This window comes from Arachis duranensis, chromosome 1 (genome assembly GCF_000817695.3).
Source record: "Arachis duranensis cultivar V14167 chromosome 1, aradu.V14167.gnm2.J7QH, whole genome shotgun sequence".
Taxonomy (NCBI): Eukaryota; Viridiplantae; Streptophyta; class Magnoliopsida; order Fabales; family Fabaceae; genus Arachis; species Arachis duranensis.
Window position 1 is genome coordinate 27,604,732 of NC_029772.3, and position 21,458 is coordinate 27,626,189.

At 37.6% G+C, this 21,458-nt stretch overlaps 1 protein-coding gene across 1 annotated transcript; it reads right to left on the reverse strand.

The window, feature by feature from the left end:
• Window positions 1-6,126: 6,126 nt before the first annotated feature.
• On the reverse strand, window positions 6,127-8,554 carry LOC107483120 (plant intracellular Ras-group-related LRR protein 5). The gene is made up of 3 exons (XM_016103741.3): window positions 7,973-8,554; window positions 6,517-7,433; window positions 6,127-6,408 (listed from the first exon to the last, which is right to left on the reverse strand). The coding sequence occupies exons 1-3, from the start codon at window positions 8,514-8,516 to the stop codon at window positions 6,295-6,297; spliced, it is 1,575 nt and encodes a 524-aa protein (XP_015959227.1). The 5' UTR covers window positions 8,517-8,554; the 3' UTR covers window positions 6,127-6,294.
• Window positions 8,555-21,458: the final 12,904 nt, after the last annotated feature.

A 21,458-nucleotide genomic window follows, 5' to 3' on the forward strand; every position in this document is an offset into this window, starting at 1 on the left:
TGCATATTGCATAAAAAAAAGCACGCACGTGACGCGGCAGCGTCGCTGACGCGTCCGCGTCACTAATGCATTGGGAAGAAAATTAAAGTGAACAGAGAGTCACGCGAGAGCGTGGCTGGAGGCGTGCCTTTGGCACAAATTGATCCACGCGACCGCGTTGCTGACGCGTCCGCGTCATGTGGGAAAAATGCCTCCCACGCGTCCGCGTCACTCACGCGGCCGCGTGCCCTGGAATTCGACGTAAAATGGGTGCACGACCAAAAGTTGTGTTAGAGTGGTGATGGATCGGTGTTGAACGCACAAATTCTTCCTACGTGGACGCATGGCTCACGCGTCCGCGTCATATCCCTCTAATGGCCACTCACGCGATTGCGTGACCCACGCGATCGCGTCACCGAAAATTTGGCAAAAATAAAAATTCGAACAGAGAGTTGTGCGAGTGCGAGGCTGCCCTCGCGCCAGTAGCATAACATGTGTCACGCATCCACGTGACCGACGCGTCCGCATCGATTCACTTAATGCCCATTCGCGCGAACGCGTTACTCACGCGTCACTAGTGCGTTGGGAAGAAAATTAAAGTGAACAGAGAGTCACGCGAGAGCGTGGTTGGAGGCGTGCCTTTGGCACAAATTGATCCACGCGACCGCGTTGCTGACGCGTCTGCGTCATGTGGAAAAAATGCCTCCACGTGTCTGCGTGACTCACGCGGCCGCGTGTCCTGGAATTCGACGTAAAATGGGTGCACGACCAAAAGTTGTATTAGAGTGGTGATGGATCGGTGCTGAACGCACAAATTCTTCCTACGTGGACGCATGGCTCAAGCGTCCGCGTCATATCCCTCTAATGGCCACTCACGCGATCGCGTGACCCACGCGATCGCGTCACCCAAAATTTGGCAAAAATAAAAATTCGAACAGAGAGTTGTGTGAGTGTGAGGCTGCCCTCGCGCCAGTAGCATAACATGTGTCACGCGTCCGCGTGACTGACGCGTTCGCATCGATTCACTTAATGCGCATTCACGCGAACGCGTTACTCACGCGTCCGCGTCGATTGCGCCACACAACTTATCCTAATTTGCCTAATATCTTATCTTTCTCTTCCCCAAATCCTATCTTTTCTTTTTCCTCCTTTTTTCTTTCTTCCCCCCTTCTTCCTTCTTCCCTCATTCTCAATTTCTACTTTCTCTCTCTCTTCCCACCATTATCAAGGTTTTTCTTTTCTTCTTCCCTCCTCACTTTTCTATTCTTCTTCTTTCTTTATATTTTCTTCTTCCTTTCTCTTTCTTTTTACTTTCATTGCATATGTTTTCTTTTTCTTTCCTTTCTATTGGTGTTGGAAATTTATTTGGTCATTGTGGATTGTTGCAAAATTGTTTGGCAATTATATTTTTAAAGAGTTGCTTGCATGTTCAATTTATTATTTTCATTGGGTTATTTACCATGCATACTATGTGTTTGTGAAAAAGCCCATATGGCATCATGCACTTTTCTACATTATTCTATTCTACTATTCAATGCCTGCTTTTCACAAATTCCCTTTACTATTGTATTAATTGAATTTAATTGTCAATACAAACGTGATAGTTTGTTACGAGGTGATGCTTGATCTATGCTACTCATGCCCTTGCCAGCATGCCAATAAACATCTTGCACCTACTTACCCTATCATGCACTTGTTCTATTCCCTTTGATGAACTTTTCACATCTTGTCATGACCATGTGTTCACTTCATTCATCTTTACCGTGCACTGATTATCACTCATTCAATCCTCTTCCTTGCTCTATCTCTTTAGATTTAATTTACTTTCTCTTCCCTTTTTCAGGATGGCCACCAAGAAGGGTAGAGAGAAAGCTACTCCCAAACCATCGGCAAGGAAAGGAACAAAAAATGAGCACCAGCTGAGGAACCACAACCCCCATCCACCTGCACATCTCAGCATGCACCGAGGACGGTGCAATCTTTAAGTGTGGGGAGATCGATACCGATCTCCACGGGTTAGTTAGTCCCTTCTCAACACCAATGTTAATTTGTTAATTGATGCATTTGCATGTTTGTTTGATTTTATGCATTTAGTCACTACTTGGTTGAAGTAATATTTTCTTTTTCAAGAAATTTTTATAGTATTTCACTAATTTAAATTGAAAATTTTTTGTTAAATTTGTTTGAAGTTGTATTTGGAATATGGTTTTTGAGCCAAAGAACACACAACCTGTGAGATTTGAGCTTATTTACATGGTTACATTATTTAACCATAATATTTTATTCTTGTGTGTTTTCTTCTTTATGATTGCAATCTTTACTTTGTTTCAGTCTATATGTCCATTATTTAGTATATTTACATGCTTGCATATGATTGAGGCCATATTGGATTATTAACTCACTTATCCCAAATAAGCCTACCCTTTTATGGTACCCTTGTTAACCCCCCTTGAGCCTTTTAACCCCATTCTGTTTTATAACCACATTACTAGCCTTAAGCAGAAAAAGAAATTAAAAATCCCAAGTTGAATCCTTGGTTAGCTTAAGATAGAAATTGTGTATCAACTAAGTGTGGGAAAAGTTATGGGAACATGGGATGATAAAAAAAAAGAATTAAATTGAATAAGTTATTTGAAAATTTGGGAAGCATACTCATATGAAATCATATATTACCCCGAATGCAAAATAAAAAGAATCAATGCATATGGGACAAAATTCAAAAATAAAATTGGTGCATGAGTATGTAACACACAAGTGGGAAAATTGGGCAGCTAGGCAAGATTTCTAAATTATATAGAGTATGTATGTGTTAGGTGAAATCTTAGACTAATCAAGGGTTCAATTATTAGCTCACTTAACCTTATATATATACCCTTACCCTTACCTTAGCCCCATTACAACCTTGGAAAAGACCTCATGATGTTTGCATTGGTATACTAAATATTTGTTGATTGGTTAGATGAAGAACAAAGTTTAGAAAGCATGATTAGAGAAGAATAGAGTGATTAACCCTAGACACTTGAGAGATTAGAGTGATATACACTACCAGTGAGGGTTCAATGCTTGACTCTATGTTCCCTGCTTTCATGAGCTATCTTCTTACAAAGTTTACTTGCTTTTTATTGTATGATTTGAATTAGTGGAATTTGATTCATATTTGTCTTGAAAAAGCTTATTTACTTTTAACCAAGTAGGTAGAAACATTCTGCATGAAGTTGCATTCATATAGATAGGTTGCATTTCATACATTATACCATTCCTCTTCACTCTCTTATAGCTTCTCTTGAGCTTAGCATGAGGACATGCTAATGTTTAAGTGTGGAGAGATTGATAAACCACTATTTTATGGTTTATCTTGTGCTCAATTGAGTGGTTTTTATCAACTCTTTACCCACTTATTCATACTATTTGCATGGTTTTATATTTGTCTTCCTAATTATGTGCTTTGACTAAAAACATGCTTCTTTGGCTTTTATTTCCTTTTATTTAATCCTCTCTTATTACCATTAGATGCCTTGATATGTGTGTTAAGTGATTTCATGAATTACAGGGTAGGAATGGCTTAGAGGATGGAAAGGAAGCATGCAAAAGTGGAAGGAATACAAGAAGTTGAAGGAACTGCAAAGCTGTCAACCTGACCCTCTCGCACTAAAACGATCATAACTAGAGCTACAGAGGTCCAAATGATGCGGTTTCCCTTGCGTTGGAAAGCTAACGCCCGGGGCTTCGATTTGATATATAATTCATCATAGTGGCCGTACAGATAGGCGACGCGAACGCGCGCTCCACGCGGACACATCGCATCTGCGAATCTCATTCCGCACGGACGCATGGATGACGCCTCCGCGTCACTTTGCCGCGACCTGTACGGACCAGGTTTCACAATCAGTGATTTCTGGGCTGTTTCTGACCCAGTTTTCGGCCCGGAGAACACAGATTAGAGGCTATAAAGTGGGGGAATGCATCCATTCATGATCATGCTTTCATAATTCATAATTTTTAGTTTTAGATGTACTTTTTAGAGAGAGAGGTTCTCTCCTCTCTCTTAGGATTTTAGGATTAGGATTCTTCTTAAAGGATTTAGGATTTATTATTTCAACTTACAATTTCTTCTGAGCTCCAGGTTCAATATTCCTTTATTTTGACTTCTCTTCTGCTTTGGGATACTTTAATGCTTTTATTTGTATTTGATTTATGTTCCCCAATTGGCTTATCAATATTGTCCATGTTAGATTTTATTGCTTTGAATGTATGTTATTTGAGGTATTTCAGATCTAAGATTCATATTTAGCTTTTTATATTATTGGCTTTAATTGATTAACTGGAAACTCTTGAGTTACCAACTATTCATGATTGATTGTTATGTCGGCTAATTAACTGGAATTCCACTAACTCTAGTCTTTCCTTAGGATTTGGCTAGAACTTGAAAAATCCAACCAATTAGTTCACTTGAGTTTCCCTTGCTTACGCAAAGGTTAACTAAGTGGGATTAACTTCCATTCTTATAGGAGTAACTAGGATAGGACTTTCGAATTTTCATATCTTGCCAATAGTTTATTTGATAGTTATTTATTTATTTTGCTTATCATTTATCATACTTGTTCCTCATTCTCAAAACCCCCAAAATTTTACCTTTTTCATAGCCAATAATATGTCATACCTCCCTGCAATTTCTTAAGAAGACGACCCGAGGTTTGAATACTTCGGTTATCAATTTATTTAGGGGTTTGTTACTTGTGACAAACAAAACGTTTGTAAGAAAGGTTGATTGCTTGGTTTAGTAACTATACTTACAACGAGAGTTTACTATAACTTCTAAACCATCAATCTACAGTTCTTGAGCCTCCTCGTCGGTCCCACCGACAAGTACTCGGCTTGACGAAACTCTGTAAGCTCCTCCTAACCCATCTGGTTCGGGGAGTCCTTCACGTCAGAGGTCACCCAATCATACCGGTCGTAACCCGCGCTTGAGGAGGAAGCTCGTGAGACGATACGAGACATACGTAGAGTGGGGACACCACTCGGTTAGTCTACGAGATCGGGAGTTCGAAAAAGGCCCCAGAAACTACTTTTAGCCTATTCACAACTGAAACCAAGCATGGCCAAAGCAAATCCTAAGTAAAACCTAAATCTAATGCCCTAGAATGGTAACCCCCCCTAATGCGCCTATCTAACACTAACAACAGCCCTCATGCAAGTCAAATCAGGAGAGCAGCATGTATGCAGGAGCATAGATAATGAAGATAAAATGAACATGAAATAAAAGGCGAGGGATGAACGCTTACGAGGATTGATTGTGATGACTCGAAAGGGAGTGAGAAGGAGTGAATGCACAAGGATGCAGGAACCGCAACAGGAAATTCAGAGAAGATGAAAGTAGGAAAGAGCTAGGCACTGAGGAGAAAATAGAATGCAAAACTGGGTATGAGGGAGTTAGAAAACCAACTCAAGAAGTGCGAAAGGCAACTGCAAAAGAGTCTTTACTCGCAGGGTTTGAAACAACCCATTATGAGCATTAAATGCCCAACGCGAAGAACGAGGCGACGAACAGACACGCGCGCAAGAGGCACGTCCTCTCCACGAGCGGCCGACCTAGCGACAACACACAAGAGAGGATATGACACGCAACCAATGGCCCTCGCGATCATTGCTAACGCGTTGGGGGCACTGTTACGGCCTAGCCCAAACATCATGTAGGCCGACCCGACCTATAGGCCACCCAACCCGAACGGTCGGGTGCGAGGCGCTCAACCACGGACCCGGACACGCGTCCTTGACAACTCTCTACTACAGCTGTATGGGGAAGTTTCAAGGAAGGTGGGTCTGTTCTTGCAGGACCCACTTCTGACATGATATATAAGGGGAGGGTCCTACCCCTCCCCCAAGATACGTCACACATATTACTTTTCCCCTTTTTCTCTCCTACCGCACGACTGACTAGAGCGTCGGAGTGTCTTTGCAGGTGACACCCCCTCTTTGCGAAGAGCTCGGGACGTCAGCTACTCCATATCCAACCCCGCAACCCGGAACCAGGTCGTGCCCCTTCTTATCAATCCGAAGATCCCTCCGAACCATCCGATATCCAACCAACCGAACATTATTCAAAGGTGAAAAAGTGTGCATTGACATAATATATGAGATAAAATGAATACAAAATACCGGTATTTATCATAAAATTATTTACAAGGCTAGCCAAATATTATTGCATTACAATAAAACAATTAATTAATTAATTAATTAGAAGATGTAGGACATAACACAACTTGAGGCAACATAACAATCAACATGGTTCATTTAACGACATCACTCCTCAAATCAGAATCCGAAGCAAAGCCAGAATCGAATACTCTTCCTTCTATTCTTATTTTTTGATGACACAAATTTTGCATCCCTCTCAGCGACAAAATTAGCCATGTACTGCACAACTTCCTGGTGAGAAAGAAAAAAACAATGAACAAATTTTAAGTAAAATGCAGCAAGCAAATGAGACTAGAAATCAAAGCCAGAGTTAAAAATCAAAATGTCTCTTTTTTATACCTGAGCACCCAACTTAATCACTTCTCTTGGGGGAACCACAAGAGGAGTCTCATCAGCACGGAAAACTCTCAAATTAGACAAGAGCCTGAAAGATTCGGGCAAAGCTCTTATTTGATCGTCACTTATCTCCAACTCCTCGAGCTTCTCGAGATTTCCAATTGTTTCCGGCAAGGCTCTTAGGTCCGCGAAGTTCTTTCCAACATTTAGTTTCCTCAAATTTACGACCAAACATAGGTTTTCAGGTATGAATTCAAGTTCATTGAAGCTAACATCAAGTTCCTTCAAGTTCATTAGATTACCTATTGTAGAAGGCAACCTTTTAACTCTGTTATAGTGCAAAGTGAGAATCTCCAAGCTCTCAAGCTTCCCTATTGCCTCAGGAAGGGCCTTTAGCTGATTGAAATCTAAGTTCAAAATAGATAGCATTGAACAGTTTCCAATTGTGTATGGCAGCTCCTCAAGTTCATTTGTCTCGACGTTCAGCCTCCTAAGGCTGCTTAAACCCCCGATCGTCTCTGGCAAAACTGTGAACTCATTCAAACTCAAGTCGAGATCAGCGAGATTTTTCAAGTTACAAAACAAAGCTGGGAGGGTCTTCATTTTGTTGCAGCGGAGGTTGAGCTCGACAAGGTTAATCAATTCGCCAAATGATTGGGGAAGGTTTATGAGCTGGTTGGAAGAAAGATTTAGCTTTGTTAAGGCCTTGAGAGCCACAATTGTTGTTGGAAGAGCCATGATTCTGTTTTCGGATAGGTCTATTTCAGTGACATGAGATAGTTTCCCAATTGAAAGGGGTAACCATTCCATTTGTTCCTCCAATTTCCCTTTAAGCTCAAGCTTTGTGTCTCCATTTTTAGCACAAGTTTCAATAACAGTAGCGACTTTCATGATACTTAATTTCTCAGAGCTTCCAGTGCCTATTATTACCAAAACAAAGGATGAAAAATGATAGCAAACCGGCCTTCAGAACTCAGAAAGATGGAACACAAATTCCCAAACATGTAATCAACCTATCATAATTAATTCCTAAAAATCAAAGTCAAACCATAGCCTTCAAGTTCTTAAGCGACCTAATAACAACTTAAAGCACCAATCAAATTCAAGATTATCACTTGTTTCTCTATTGATACCAAAAATCGTCGATATACTGTTAGATTACAATTTTACAACATTACCCAATCATACACGCAACTAAGTTCGTGACACAAATCAAGCACTTTTATCATCGACATGGGAATATTGAATAACCATATACAGAATTTACCAAAAAAGACGTTAAACGATCATGCTTAGATGTATAACAAAATCAACCCGTGTGTAAAATACATGTTAGAAATATACATTAAAAATAACATAAATTATACATTTATTTATACAGATATATATGAATTTTTGGTATGCATATAGCATTTTTGTACGCCAAATAGTTCAGTTAAAGAAGTAAAATGGAGCTAACCTTGAGAGAACAACTTCTTCGCCGATGAACTCTTCTTCAAAACATTCTTTCGTGCCCCTTCATCCTCCTCTTCCTCTTCCTCTTCCGCTTCCTCTATCTTCTTCATCACCACCAACCTCTCACCAGCAACCTCATCAATCTCAGTGCCAACACCGTCGCCGCCGCCGCCACCGCCGGAGACCAACTCAGACGCCCTCTGAATAAGGTCACCGAAGTTTTGAAACATCTTCTCCATGTCAATAACATGAAGCGCCTCTTTCCTCTGCTGGTGGCTCTGGAAAACCACCACGCTCTTCTTGAGATCCTTCAGAACAGAGAACAGGTCATCAGGGATGCCACGTGGCGGCTGTTGCTCCGAGATTTCGTTGAGCTTCGATTGCTCCTCGCTGTTCACGGTTTCCAAGGCTGACGTGGCAGCTTCAAGTTCCTCTATGGAAGGTCGAGGTGGCAGTGACCGGTAGATTCGGGTGATCTCTTCAACTGTTTCAAGAAACTCACGAGAACGTGGTGGTTGTGGACGATTTTTATCACTGACACGTTCCATGGTTAAGGGGCAAAGGCAGAAGAAGTTGAACAAGAAGAATAAGAGTTTGCAAACTCAACGAGGCATGGCTTGGGGCGAAAGAAACAAAGGCTAAAATAAATAAATAAATAAATAAATAAGCGAAGGAAACAAATGATTTTTTTTAAAAAAAATAGAATTGAGGTTTAAATTTAAAATTTTTAGATGAAAATGTTAAGATTATGCGATTTGAATTATAATTTATTAGCACAAATAAAAAATTTTTTGTCAATTAATGAGTATATATTTTTATGCAAAAAACAATTCTTTCGGTATCTTTTAAAAATTAGGAAATAATTTTATCATAAATTATTATATGATAAATTTAATTATCTTATAAAACAGGAAGAATAGAAAATAGAAAGGAATTAGAGATTAGAGAGAATTAAGAAAATGATTCATTAGGTTAAAGAAAAATTAAAAAAAATTTATAAGAGTGAAATTTTAAATAAAAAAATTATACAAATTATTAATTCTTATTATTTGTTTTTCTATTATTTTTATTTATAGTAAATCGTACTGACTAATAAAATGATTTTAATTAGGCTTTGGACTCATCTTTAGAATACGTTTTTATATCGAGTTATTAAGGATAAATTTCTCAAAAATAACTCAAACTATTTGTTATACATTATTATTATTAAGTTTTTTTATTGGATATAGTAATATTTTATCTTTATATAATTAAAAAATATTTTTTTACGAAAGGTTAATAATAGTATGTCTTATTGTAATAAAAAATATTTTTATTACGTTTTATATCATTATCATAATAGTATAAAATACTAAAATATTCAAATAGTTGTGTGTTTCACATTAAAATCATCTATATGTAACAAAAATTAGCCTCCACTTTTATTCGTTGTATTATTTTTTTAACAAAAACTTTGTCTTTAAAGTTGTGAAAAAACTGAAAATTCTATTACAATTAATAAGAATAACAATTAATCAAAAAATAAATATTTTTTATTGTTTTTTAGTTTTTCACGACATCCACCAACTCTATAAGTTAAGGACTAATCGTCGTAGTACTGTGCTTTATTTAAGAGTTTGTGTTTGGTCAATAAATTATTACATGTAGAAAGTAACATTTAAATTTCTGACACTTGCTTAAACAAATTAGTTAACTAACCGACAAACAACCTTCAATCAAAATTTAATTTTTGGTTGTCACAAGTTCAACCCAATAAAAATAACCGAGATTATTAGTCCCGGGTCGTTCTCTCTAAGAATTACAATCGAGTGCTCAATTATTGGTTATGAGTTTCACGGGGTTGGGTTGATAAAACAAGAAATTAAATGACAAGAAAGTAAAGCAAACAACTAAGGATAACAAATACTAAAGAGGCATTCATGGCAAGGATTGAGAATCAAGGCTTTCTATCCTAGTCATTAATCATAACACAATAATTACCAAGAGCTAGAGCCTATTACGTTATCTTCACATCAGAAGAAAGTCAAATATGCCTAGTTAATCCTCGTCCATAAGTAATGTTAATGGAAATAAGATCAACTAACAACTCTAGATCACCAACATAAGTTGGGTATTAATGACTCAAGATTGCCTAATTTCTCTTTCCAAGCCAAGAATGCTCAAAATCTACTCTAAAGTCCAACCAAACATTTTGTCAAACACTTAGAAGGCATAAAAGGAAAACATGATAAATTGAAAAAATAATAAAATCTACTACTACCAAATATAAAAAAAATAACAATGATGACTCAAGCAAGCAAGAAAAGAACATAAAATATCAAATTGCATTAAATGAAATTTAAAGTAACAAGAGTGTTCATAAACTAAAAAGTGGCTCAAATGAGAAATTAACAAGAAGAAATAAGAGAATAAAGATGTAATAACAAGAAATTACAAGGAAAACTAAATAAAAACAAGAAATAAAACCTAAATCTAAGAAAGTTTGACCTAATTCTACCCTAATTCTAGAGAAAAGATGGAGCTTCTCTCTCTAAAAAACTACCCTAAAATATGGTCCTAAGCTACACTAATTGCTCCCCCTTGTTTCCTCTTGAATTTTGCATCAAATAGCCTCAGAAATGAGTTGGATTTAGACCTGGATGGCTCAGAAATCGTCCCCAGCGTATTCACTTTAATGAGGTCATGTGACTAGTGTGATGCGTATGTATGGGTGACGTGTGCGTGTCGTTGGCAAAATTCTCTCTCACGCGTACACAGTACGCGTGAATGATGCGCGTGCGCGGCCTTAAATGCAGCAAATCCTCATTTCTTCATGAATTCTCCACTTTGCATGCTTTCCTCTATATTTCTTCAATCCAATCTTTGCCTTCTAAACCTGATATCACTTAACAAACATATCAAGATATCGAGTGGAATTAACGTGAATTAGATTTAGCTATTTTAAGGCCTAAAAAGCATGTTTTCACTCTTAAGCACAAATTTAGGTAGGATTACAAAACATGCTATTTCATTGAATAAATGTGAGATAAGTTGATAAAATCTACCAAATTCAAGACAAGATAAACCACAAAATTGGGGTTTATCAAACCTCCCCACACTTAAACCAAGCATGTCCTCATGCTAAACTCAAGAAAGAGACAAGGTGTATTAACATTTATTCAATGCAAACTACTCATATGCACTCTATCTAAATGCAATCTATCTAAATGCATGCAACTATTTAGTCAAAATAAATCAATTCCCAAGAAAGCATGTATGAACATAAGGGCTAAAGCAATAGCGATTAATCAAACCCACAATTGAATTGAGTTATTGAAATGAATTCACAAACTTGTAAGAAAAGCGATGATAACCGGTGGAGACATAGAATTTGAGCAATCGAACCCTCATCGAATGTGTATCCGCTCTTGTCGCTCAAGTGTATAGGGTTGATTCACTCAATTCTCCTCTAATCATGCTTTCTAAGATTTGTTTTTCATCTAACAATCAACAATTATTTAATGTATGCATACATGTATCATGAGGACTTATTCATAGGTTAGTAATGGGGTTACGTCAAGGTAAGGATGCATATGGTCAAGTGAGCTTGAAATTTGAATCTTTGATTAACCTAAGCTCTCACCTAACACATATAACAACCTATAAAATTCAAATGCAAACCTAGCTACCTATAATTCTCACTTTTTCACACATTCATGTATTATCTTTTTTATCACAACACATATGCATTGTTTATTATTGAACTTTCTTTTGGGGCATTTTGTCCCCTTTTTATTGCTTTTCTTTTTCTTTTTCTATATTTTTTCTTTTTATTTTTCTTTTGTTTTTCTCTTTTTCTTTTGATGAATTATATACAAAGGTACCAATGCATATAATTTAAACATTTAATGCATGAGTATGTACCCAATTCCCAAAATCTTCCACAAAATACAAAAATTTACACTTTTATCTCACCTAATGTTCCCCAAATTTTCCACACTTGAATGATAAACACACTCACTAGCCTAAACTAATCAAAGATCTAAATTAAGGACATTTATTATTTTTCACTTTAAGGCTAGTAATGTGCTAAAATTAAGAACAAAAGGGGATTAAAATAGGCTCAAAGTTGGCTAACAATGGTTGATAAAAGGGTAAGTGAGCTAATGAAATAAAGGCCTCAATCATATAAATGCATTCATACACAAAATAATGGACATAAAGAATCAAACAAATCAAAGATTACAATCATAGAAAGAGAATAATACACACAAGAATAAACATAGTGGTTATATGATGTAACCACACAATTAGGCTAAAAACTCACATGCTTATGCGTTCTTAGCTCAAAAACATGTTCCACACTATATAATTCAAGCAAGTTCAATGAAAAATTTTTACTCAAATCAATTGGGGGTGCCCTATAAATAAATTACTTGGAAAATTTCATTATTTTTACTAAGCTTATTATATATATGCAAAGGAATGCAACTAAAAATTCTAAAAGACCTAGATAATAAAAGAAAAATAAAATGTGAAAGTGTTAGAATTAGAAATTTGTCACCCAAAAACGGCCGATCGGTCGAACGACCTCCCTGATGAACCACTATTTTATGACTTATTTTGGATCAAATCGAGTGGATTCTATCAACTTTACTCACACTTATCCGTATAATTTGCATATTTTTAAGTTTCCTTCCGAATTTTTGCTATGATTGAAAACATGCTTCTTAGACATTAAAATTGCAAATTTTTAATCCTCTGTCATTATCATTTGATGCCATGATATGTGCGTTAAGTGATTACAAGATTTATAGAGTAGGAATAGCACAGAGGATGAAGAGGAAGCATGCTAAAGTGGAAGGAACACAAGAATTTGAAGATTTGAGAAGGTGGAACTGACTCGCGCGCATGGCTGAAGTGTACGCGTGATCAAGCCATCTTCCAAGCGACGCGTACGCATGACTGATATGTACGTGTGACCAGGAGCGTCGTCCACTGACACGTACGCGTGAGTGATGTGCATGCGTGGCCTGTGTAGAGCCCACCGACGTGTACGCGTAGCTGACGCGTACGCGTGATGAGTGTCACGTGCTACAATTAAAGGAATACACTGAGGGCGATTTCTGGGCTGATTTTGGCCCAGTTTCAAGCCTGAAGATGAAGACAATACACTGGGAATGGAGCTGAGACAGACTACACTTCACTTTAGCTTTAGTTTTTACAATTAGTTTGAATTCTAGTGAGAGAAACTCCTACTTCTCTCTAAGGTATTAGTTTTCTTAGTTTTACTTTCATTTGGATCTTGAGAAAAACTGTTGCTACCTTCAATTCTAATATTTTCCTCATAGTTTTCTTCTTACTTCCTTTAGCACTATTTTCCATTTGGTTACTTGAATTCATGTTTGGATCTTGTTACTCTTGAATTTTTTTAATGCATTGAGTTATTTCCATATTCATTGTTATTGCTCGTTTTATTGTCATTGGTTATTGTTAGTGGTAATTTGAACTGAATTATTTTCCTGGTTTTTATCATGTCTTTTATATTTGCTCACCAAGTGTTTGAGAAAATATCACCCATGATCATGGAGTAGATTTCTTTGCTTGGTTTGGGCTTGAATAATTGGAACCTCTTGAGTTGTTATACTTAAGTGTTGATTGGTAATTGAAAATTGCCAATTAGCTTGAAACTCACTAACTCTAGTTCATCTCTATGAAGTGACTAAGACTTGTGAGCTAAAGTTAATTGTTTCACTTGACTTTTCTTCAAATATTAGAGGATAACTAAGTGAAAGAAATGAGCCTTTACCATCACACTTGAGAAAGACAATAAGGATAGAAATTCCGATTCTCACCCCTAACCAAGACTTTTTATATTGATTAATTATCAACTCTTACTAGTTATCTATCGCTCTAATTTCTAGTCATTTATTTTTCTTGTTCTCAACTTTAAAAATCTCCAGGAAATCCTAACCAATAATTTACATCTTGTGTCAACTCTTAGGGAGAACGACTCATAATTCTACTCCTGCTTATTAATTTTAATTGTGACACACATTTTAACTCTAGCGGAAATCTCGTCGGTTAAGACTATACTTGCGACGTTGATTTGGAAAAACCCTTTTGGTAATTCTTGACCGACATTTATCCGCTTGTCACTCCCCACACTTAAAAGTTTGCACCGTCCTCGGTGCACTTAAAGATGAGCAAGGGGGTACGGCGACTTTCCGGATTGTCATCTTCAGCTGGTGGATCAACCGGCTGCTGCGTGTTCTTTTTCCGCTTCCCTTTTCCCTTATGGCGAGTCATCCTAACAGATATGAAAACAAGATAGGAAGATAAGTAAATCGAAAAGCAAGGGAGCATGGATTGTTGGAATGAGGTAAGAATCACTATAATGAAGTGAAGTAATAAGTGTGTGATATTGATGAAAATAATGTGTGGGTTCTGATGATCGGATTTTCTATCGGTAAAGAATTCACAAATAAGTTCGAGTTGTAAGTATAGCTTCTAAACCAACAGAGAATCCTTTCGTACAAAAGTTTTGTTTGTCACTTAAGCAAACCCAATAAAAATAAATAACCGAAGTATTCAAATCTCGGATCGTCTTCTCAATGAATTGTAGGGAGGTGTTCTTATTATTGGTTATGAAAAAAGATATATGTTATTTTGGGATTTTGAAATAAGGAACAAGTAATTTAAATGACAAGAAAAATAAATTAATAATTAACAAAACTCTTGACAAGGTATGAAAATTGGAATTCCTATCCTAGTTATCCTTAACAGGTGTGATGAGAATTGGGTTTTAATCCCACTTTTGATTAACCCTTACTAAATAAAGGAAAGTCAAGTAGACTAATTAATTTGATCCTCAAGTCCTAGTCAGCTCCTATGGACCGACTAGAGTTATTGGAGTACAAATTAATCAGCAAAGAATTCCAATTTCAATCAACAGTTGAGTTTGATAACTCTAGTGTTACCAGTTACTCAACCAAAGCCAAAAGGAAAGAAAATCTACTTGAATGAAAATAATTTGGATAAATCGAAAGTGTCCATAAATAAAATAAAATAATCTTATATCTGAAATACCTCAAATTATATTAAATAGAATATTCAAATCTAACATGGAAAGGTTCATAAGCTAAATTGAAAAGATAAATATCAATTAAAGTAATAAAATAAAAGTAGAAAATAAATTAAAGGAACATTGAACCTGTGATGAAGAAGAAATAATCCTAAATCTTAAAACTAAGAAAAATCCTAATTCCTAAAACCTAAGAGAGAGGAGAGAACCTTTCTCTCTAAAAACTACATCCAAAATTATGAAAAGTAAATTATGAATGTTGTATCAGTTGTGTATTTGTTTGGATGCATTTTCCCACTTTATAGACTCTAATATGTGTTTTCTGGGTCGAGAACTGGGCCAGAAACAGCCCAGAAATCGCTGATTGCGAATTCTGTCACGCTGATTTTCGTCACTGCGACGCTTCCTCGTGGAGCACGCGTTCGCGTTGCCTAGCTATATGGTTACTATAGCAAATTATATATCATTTCGAAGCCCCAGATGTTAGCTTTCCAACGAAACTAGAACCGCCTCATTTGGACCTCTGTAGCTCAAGTTATGATCGATTTAGTGTGAGAGGGTCAGGCTGACAGCTTTGCAGTTCCTTCAATTTCTTGTCTTCCTTCCACTTTTGCATGCTTCCTTTCCGTCCTCTAAACCGTTACTGCTCTTTAATCCCTGAAATCACTTAACACACATATCACGGCATCGAATGGTAATAAGAGGGGATTAATATTAGCAAATATAAGGCCAAAGAAGCATGGTTTCAATCATAGCACAAAATCAGGAAGGAAAAATGTAAACTCATGCAAATTATATGAATAAGTGTGTAAAGAATTGATAAAAACCACTCAATTAAGCACAAGATAAACTATAAAATAGTGGTTTATCAGGTTCTAAGTTGCATGCTGTTTAGAAAACACACACTATCATTTAAAAGTTATGTCACAACTACACAAAAGAAGTATGCACTTCACTCATTCTAGTGTGCTTGAAATACTTTAAAGAAAACTTCTAAGTTAAGACAAACAAACAAGAAATAAAGAGGCATAAAAGTACTCAAGCAATAATCAAGCAATTGTGAATTGGATAATGAATGGACATTAATTGATGTGCAAAGAAACTTAATGAACAAAATAAAGTATGAAAATCACATATCAATCAATGACACACTTTGAATTTTTTGTGCATCACCAAATTGACATAAAGTGGAAGACATGAGTGTTATGCAACTTAGGAAAAGAGAGATAGAAGTTGAAAATCAATTACATAGTAAGCATGGTCCACAAAGTTTAAGAACTTCAAAAAGATTCCCCTAGGTGAGCTTCCAATCCAATTTTACAATAGAAGCATTATGCCAAAATGACCAGTTTTAAAAATGTGTAGAGCACATAGTTAAACAATTAAAGATCAACATGTCATTAAGGCATAAGCATAACACATGGATGCATATGATCAAGCAACTCAATGCATTAAGATACATGCACAACATTCATCAAGAAATTGCCTAGTCAAAGAAAAGAATTCAAATCACATGGTGGCCAAATCATGCAATTCAAAAGATTTAGAATGCTTTGAAGGCAATGTCTTAGGTACTTGGTATTAAAAAATATTAAGCACGAAGAACTCAAAATCAAGTAACAAATTATAACCTCAATAAAGAAGTCCAATAATGAATACCAATAACAATTATGCTAAAATAGCATCAAGGTAATAATTAGCAGCAGTAAACAGCAAACAAGAATAATAAACCAACACTTATCACGAAAATATAACCTAAATTAACAATCTAATCTATTAAAACAAAAATTCAAACCAACTAACTAATGGTGATTATGGAAAATGGTGAATGGTGGTGGTGGATGATGGTTGAAGGAAGGGAAGGAAAGAGAAGAAGAGAAAAGAAGAAAAGAAATGGAGAGAATTGAAGAAAAGAAGGTGGGTGAAACAAAGGGTGCCCACGCGTACGCGCGAATGAAACGTAAGCGTGTGATGGGTGAATGAGATGCAACGCATACGCGTCGGGCAAGTGTAGGCGTGGCAAAGAAGAATGGAGGGTGACACGTACACGTCAGTCACGCATGCGTGAAGGGAGAGAAAGGAAGGTGATCACGCGTACGCGTGGGGCGAAATTGTGCTAAACGCACAGTTTCAGCACACTTGTCGCACAACTCTATATTTTTAGTATTGTAGCAGCAGCCAACAGCACAGCGCTCGCACAATTCTCGCATGGGGCTTTATGGAGGTCTCGCATACGCGTGACCGATGCGTACGCGTAATGGGCCTTTTTTTAGAAACATAAAAACAGGATTTAAAATTCTCTCTGCATTATATACAACTCCAAACCAACCAAAATTCAAATCTAATAAAAATCTTTAAGTTTTTTGAAAATTTTTTCAAATACTATACTAAGCAACTCAAACAAAACTTGCAATTCAAACAAAATGCAATTCAAAACAACTAACCTACAATCTAAGGCATCAATTTAATCAGAGAAACTGGCAACCAAAGCAATATATACAAGAATGTAAAGAGAAAGAAAACTACCTAACAATGGCAACTCAATTCATTCATTGATTATATCTACAAGAGAAATGGAAAGAGGTTACCATGGTGGGGTGTCTCCCACCTAGCACTTTTATTTAAAGTCCTTACGTTGGAAAATTGATGGGGTTCTTATTATGGTGGCTTATGCTTGAACTCTTCCTTGAATCCCCACCAATGCTTGCATATACAATGTCCACTGGGATCCTAAACTAGGCGCATAAAGCCTTCAAACGAATTAAGGAAAGTGACAAGACCCCAAAGTTGTTGATTGTTGAAGTGAATTCGGGGGTCCCAAACCTTGTTTTTGCACCCATCTTCTTGTTGGCTACCATAGTTCAATCCGGGTGACAAGACTTTTGAATTTTCATTGAAGTACCAAACTCTCTTGGATCCTCTCAATTGAGTATTACACCATCCCTTGCACTTAGACTTTGATAACTCAAGAATAGCGAGCCTTGAATCGAAGTGCCTACCACTAACCAACTTTTTCTTGCTTTTCATTCCACAAATATTCCTAAGTTGATCATCTGTTTCAAGCAAATATATTCAAGTGGAATAAAAAATCTAAGGGATATGACTTTTACTCACTTGAATAGCGTAAAGGATTATGGTGACTTAGGAAGAGAGGCCTCCCCACACTTTGACAATGTGAGGTCAACTCCCTTGTGCTCTTCTTTGGTTACCTCCACCTCTTGACAAGCATCTTCCATGTTCACCTCTTGACAAGGTTCTTCACATTCAATCACTTCCTCACCAACCTCTTCTAGCTCTTCTCCATCTTTCATGTCACAAATTGGAGGTAATGTGTAACTTATCTCAACATCAACCTCAATTTTAATGGAAAAAGACTCCTCAAATACCAAAGGACCATGTGTTGGTGTGGGATCATCATCAAGAGGAAGATTTGTTGCTTGCTCAACTTCTTCCAATTCTTCATCATTCACCACATGCTTTGGAGGTTGCGCACCCTCCTTAACATTGCTTTCAAGTTCAATGGAAGAAGGCTCAATAAGATCATCGAGGTGATTTGTTAGTGTGGACAAGAACTCATCAATGATTGAATCCAATTCTCGATCAGGCTCTCCTAATTCTTCAACCACTCCTTCCGGTTCAATTATCTCAACTTCCTCCTCTTGTTGCAATTCTTGCTTCAACTTATCTTCTTCACCTTGAAGCTCTAAATCCACTCCCTCACATGCTCTTTGGTTAATCCTCCACATTCATCAATTGGAGTGTCTTGAATGCATGAGCTTAGGTAGGAGACCACGCGGTTAACGGCTTCAATCATGGTAGTCAATATGGTTTCTGTTTTGCGGGTTACCTGAAACTGAAGGTCGATCTCGGATGAGATCTATGGTTGTGGCCAGAGCTGCCGTGTCTGACTTGTTGGACTTGGTGGTGCCGTTGATCCTTCATCACCGGAGGGTAGTGGTACCTGCAAGAGACTCCGATGCTTAAGTTAACACGAGCTTTTGGCAGGATTTTGTGTAGAATCAAAGTATGAGTTATACCTGGGTGCTCCAGTGTATTTATAATGGTGTGGGATGACCTTTCTAGAGATAAGTTAGTTATCTTATCTTATCCTTTGAGTGAAGTCATCTTATCCTTCAGGGGAACCACCTTATCCTTCTAGGCTTTTACTGCCTTTAGATTAGGCTGTGTTCCTTCGTTTGGCATGCTTTGGGCTCCTATGGCGATTTGGCTAAACTCTTTGAGAAGAGGTCGGGATGACCCAACTTGAAGAGGTCGGTCGCTCTGGTCTTTAGTCAGCACGGGTCACCTAGCTCGACCCGAGGTATGAACAGTGCCCCTGCTTGGGCTCGATCTTACCCTTAAGGTCGTGTCTTTAGACTTCGACCCTTTGAGGAAGTCGAGCTCGAGCATTTTGCCTTGAACCGGTCTTCCGTATAACTCTTGCCGGGACTCCTTAATTGCAGAGCGTTTTTTCTTCCTTTTTCTTTTTAATTGTACCGCGCATTGTGCTTTCTTGGGAACATGCGAGGGTTTAAAGGCTAGTTAATTCCCCTTCGCCGTTTCTCTCTTTTGTATTTCATTTTGAATTTCAAAGCATCATTGTTCCGTTTCTTCTTTCTTCTCTCTTCGTTCGTTACTTGCTGAGGTGCTTTGTTTATCTGCTTTCTCCGCTTTCACGTCTTTAAGCCTTTTTCATTCTCAAAGCAACTGTTTGATGCAGACTTCATCGTTTTCTTGACCTGAGCCGTTATCATCTTCTCTTCTGTAGGTCAGTCGTCTTTTCTCCTTTCTTTCGATAATCGTTATTTCTTGCATGCTTTCATTTGTAAAGTTTTGATTTTTTCTCTGAAAAGGGTTGCATCTTTGCGTCTGATTGTTTGGTTGTGACTTTTTCTCTGCTACTCCTGTTTGAGAAAAATGCGTTCTTTTTGGTAATCTTGCTTTCCGTTGGGTTTTTGCTTTACCGCTGTTCCTATCTTTCTTCATACAGAGCTTTGGTTTGAATTGTTTGGTAGAGATTGCAGTTTTGATGATGAAGTATTGGTAGAAAAGAAAGGTTTGTAGATTTTTGATGATTTTTGCGTGGTCTGTTTGATATGATGACTTTTTACTGTTTGTGTGGAGTGACGCTTATCAGGAAAGAATTGATCTAAGAAGTGTTTTAGGGCATAAATTGTTCGTCTTCCCTTTTTCAGAATTCTTGCCTTGTTGTTGCCTCCAAAGGGTGCCCCTGGACTTTAATGTGAGTCCTGGGGTTTCCCTTTTACTGTCAAATCTGACACTTGCTGTTTACTTTATTGTCCGAGTTGTTTCCTTATTTGCTCGAGTTATTTGGTAGTAATCAAATTCTTCTTTTTCTTACTGTAGGAATAGTTGGCCTATGTCTTCCCGCAAAAACATTGTTAAAATGTCTACTAAGATCCCTGACGGCATGTCTAACTGGCTGGACTCCATAGTTTTAATGTGTGTTACCGTAGCTGACCCCGAGTACTGTGTGAGACTTAGAAGGTTTCATAGGATTTGTAGTGATAGGGATGAGGAAAAAAGTATGAATTGGTGTCGCCTGACTTGAGGAGAGGGTTAGTTTTCCTTCTTTGACTCAGGGGGAACGACCCTTTTTCTACGCTTATGACTACTTTTTTAGTCAAATAGGTATCACCATCCCTTTTTCTGCCTTTGAGACCGACCTGGTGTGGTCATGTAACGTGGCCCCTTCTCAGCTCCATTCGAACTCTTGGGCCTTCATTAAGATTTTTCAGCTGCTGTGTCAAGAGCGGGGTATCCGACCTTTGGTGCACGAAATTGTGATCATCAATGGCGCCATCAACATGGTACACTCAATTGCAATCTCAATTCTTTATCACAACTTTGCACAACTAACCAGCAAGTGCACTGGGTCGTCCAAGTAATAAACCTTACGCGAGTAAGGGTCGATCCCACGGAGATTATTGGTATGAAGCAAGCTATGGTCATCTTGTAAATCTCAGTCAGGCGGATTCAAATGGTTATGGAGGATTGATAATTAAAAGATGAATAAAACATAAAATAAAGATAGAGATACTTATGTAATCCATTGGTGAGAATTTCAGATAAGCGTATGGAGATGCTTTGTCCCTTCCGTCTCTCTGCTTTCCTACTGTCCTCATCCAATCCTTCTTACTCCTTTCCATGGCAAGCTGTATGTTGGGCATCACCGTTGTCAATGGCTACAGTCCTGTCCTCTCAGTGAAAATGTTCAACGTGCTCTGTCACAGCACGGCTATTCATCTGTCGGTTCTCGATCATGTCGGAATAGAATCCAGTGATTCTTTTGCGTCTGTCACTAACGCCCCACAATCGCGAGGTTGAAGCTCGTCACAGTCATTCAATCCTTAAATCCTACTCAGAATACCACAGACAAGGTTTAGACCTTCCGGATTATCAAGAA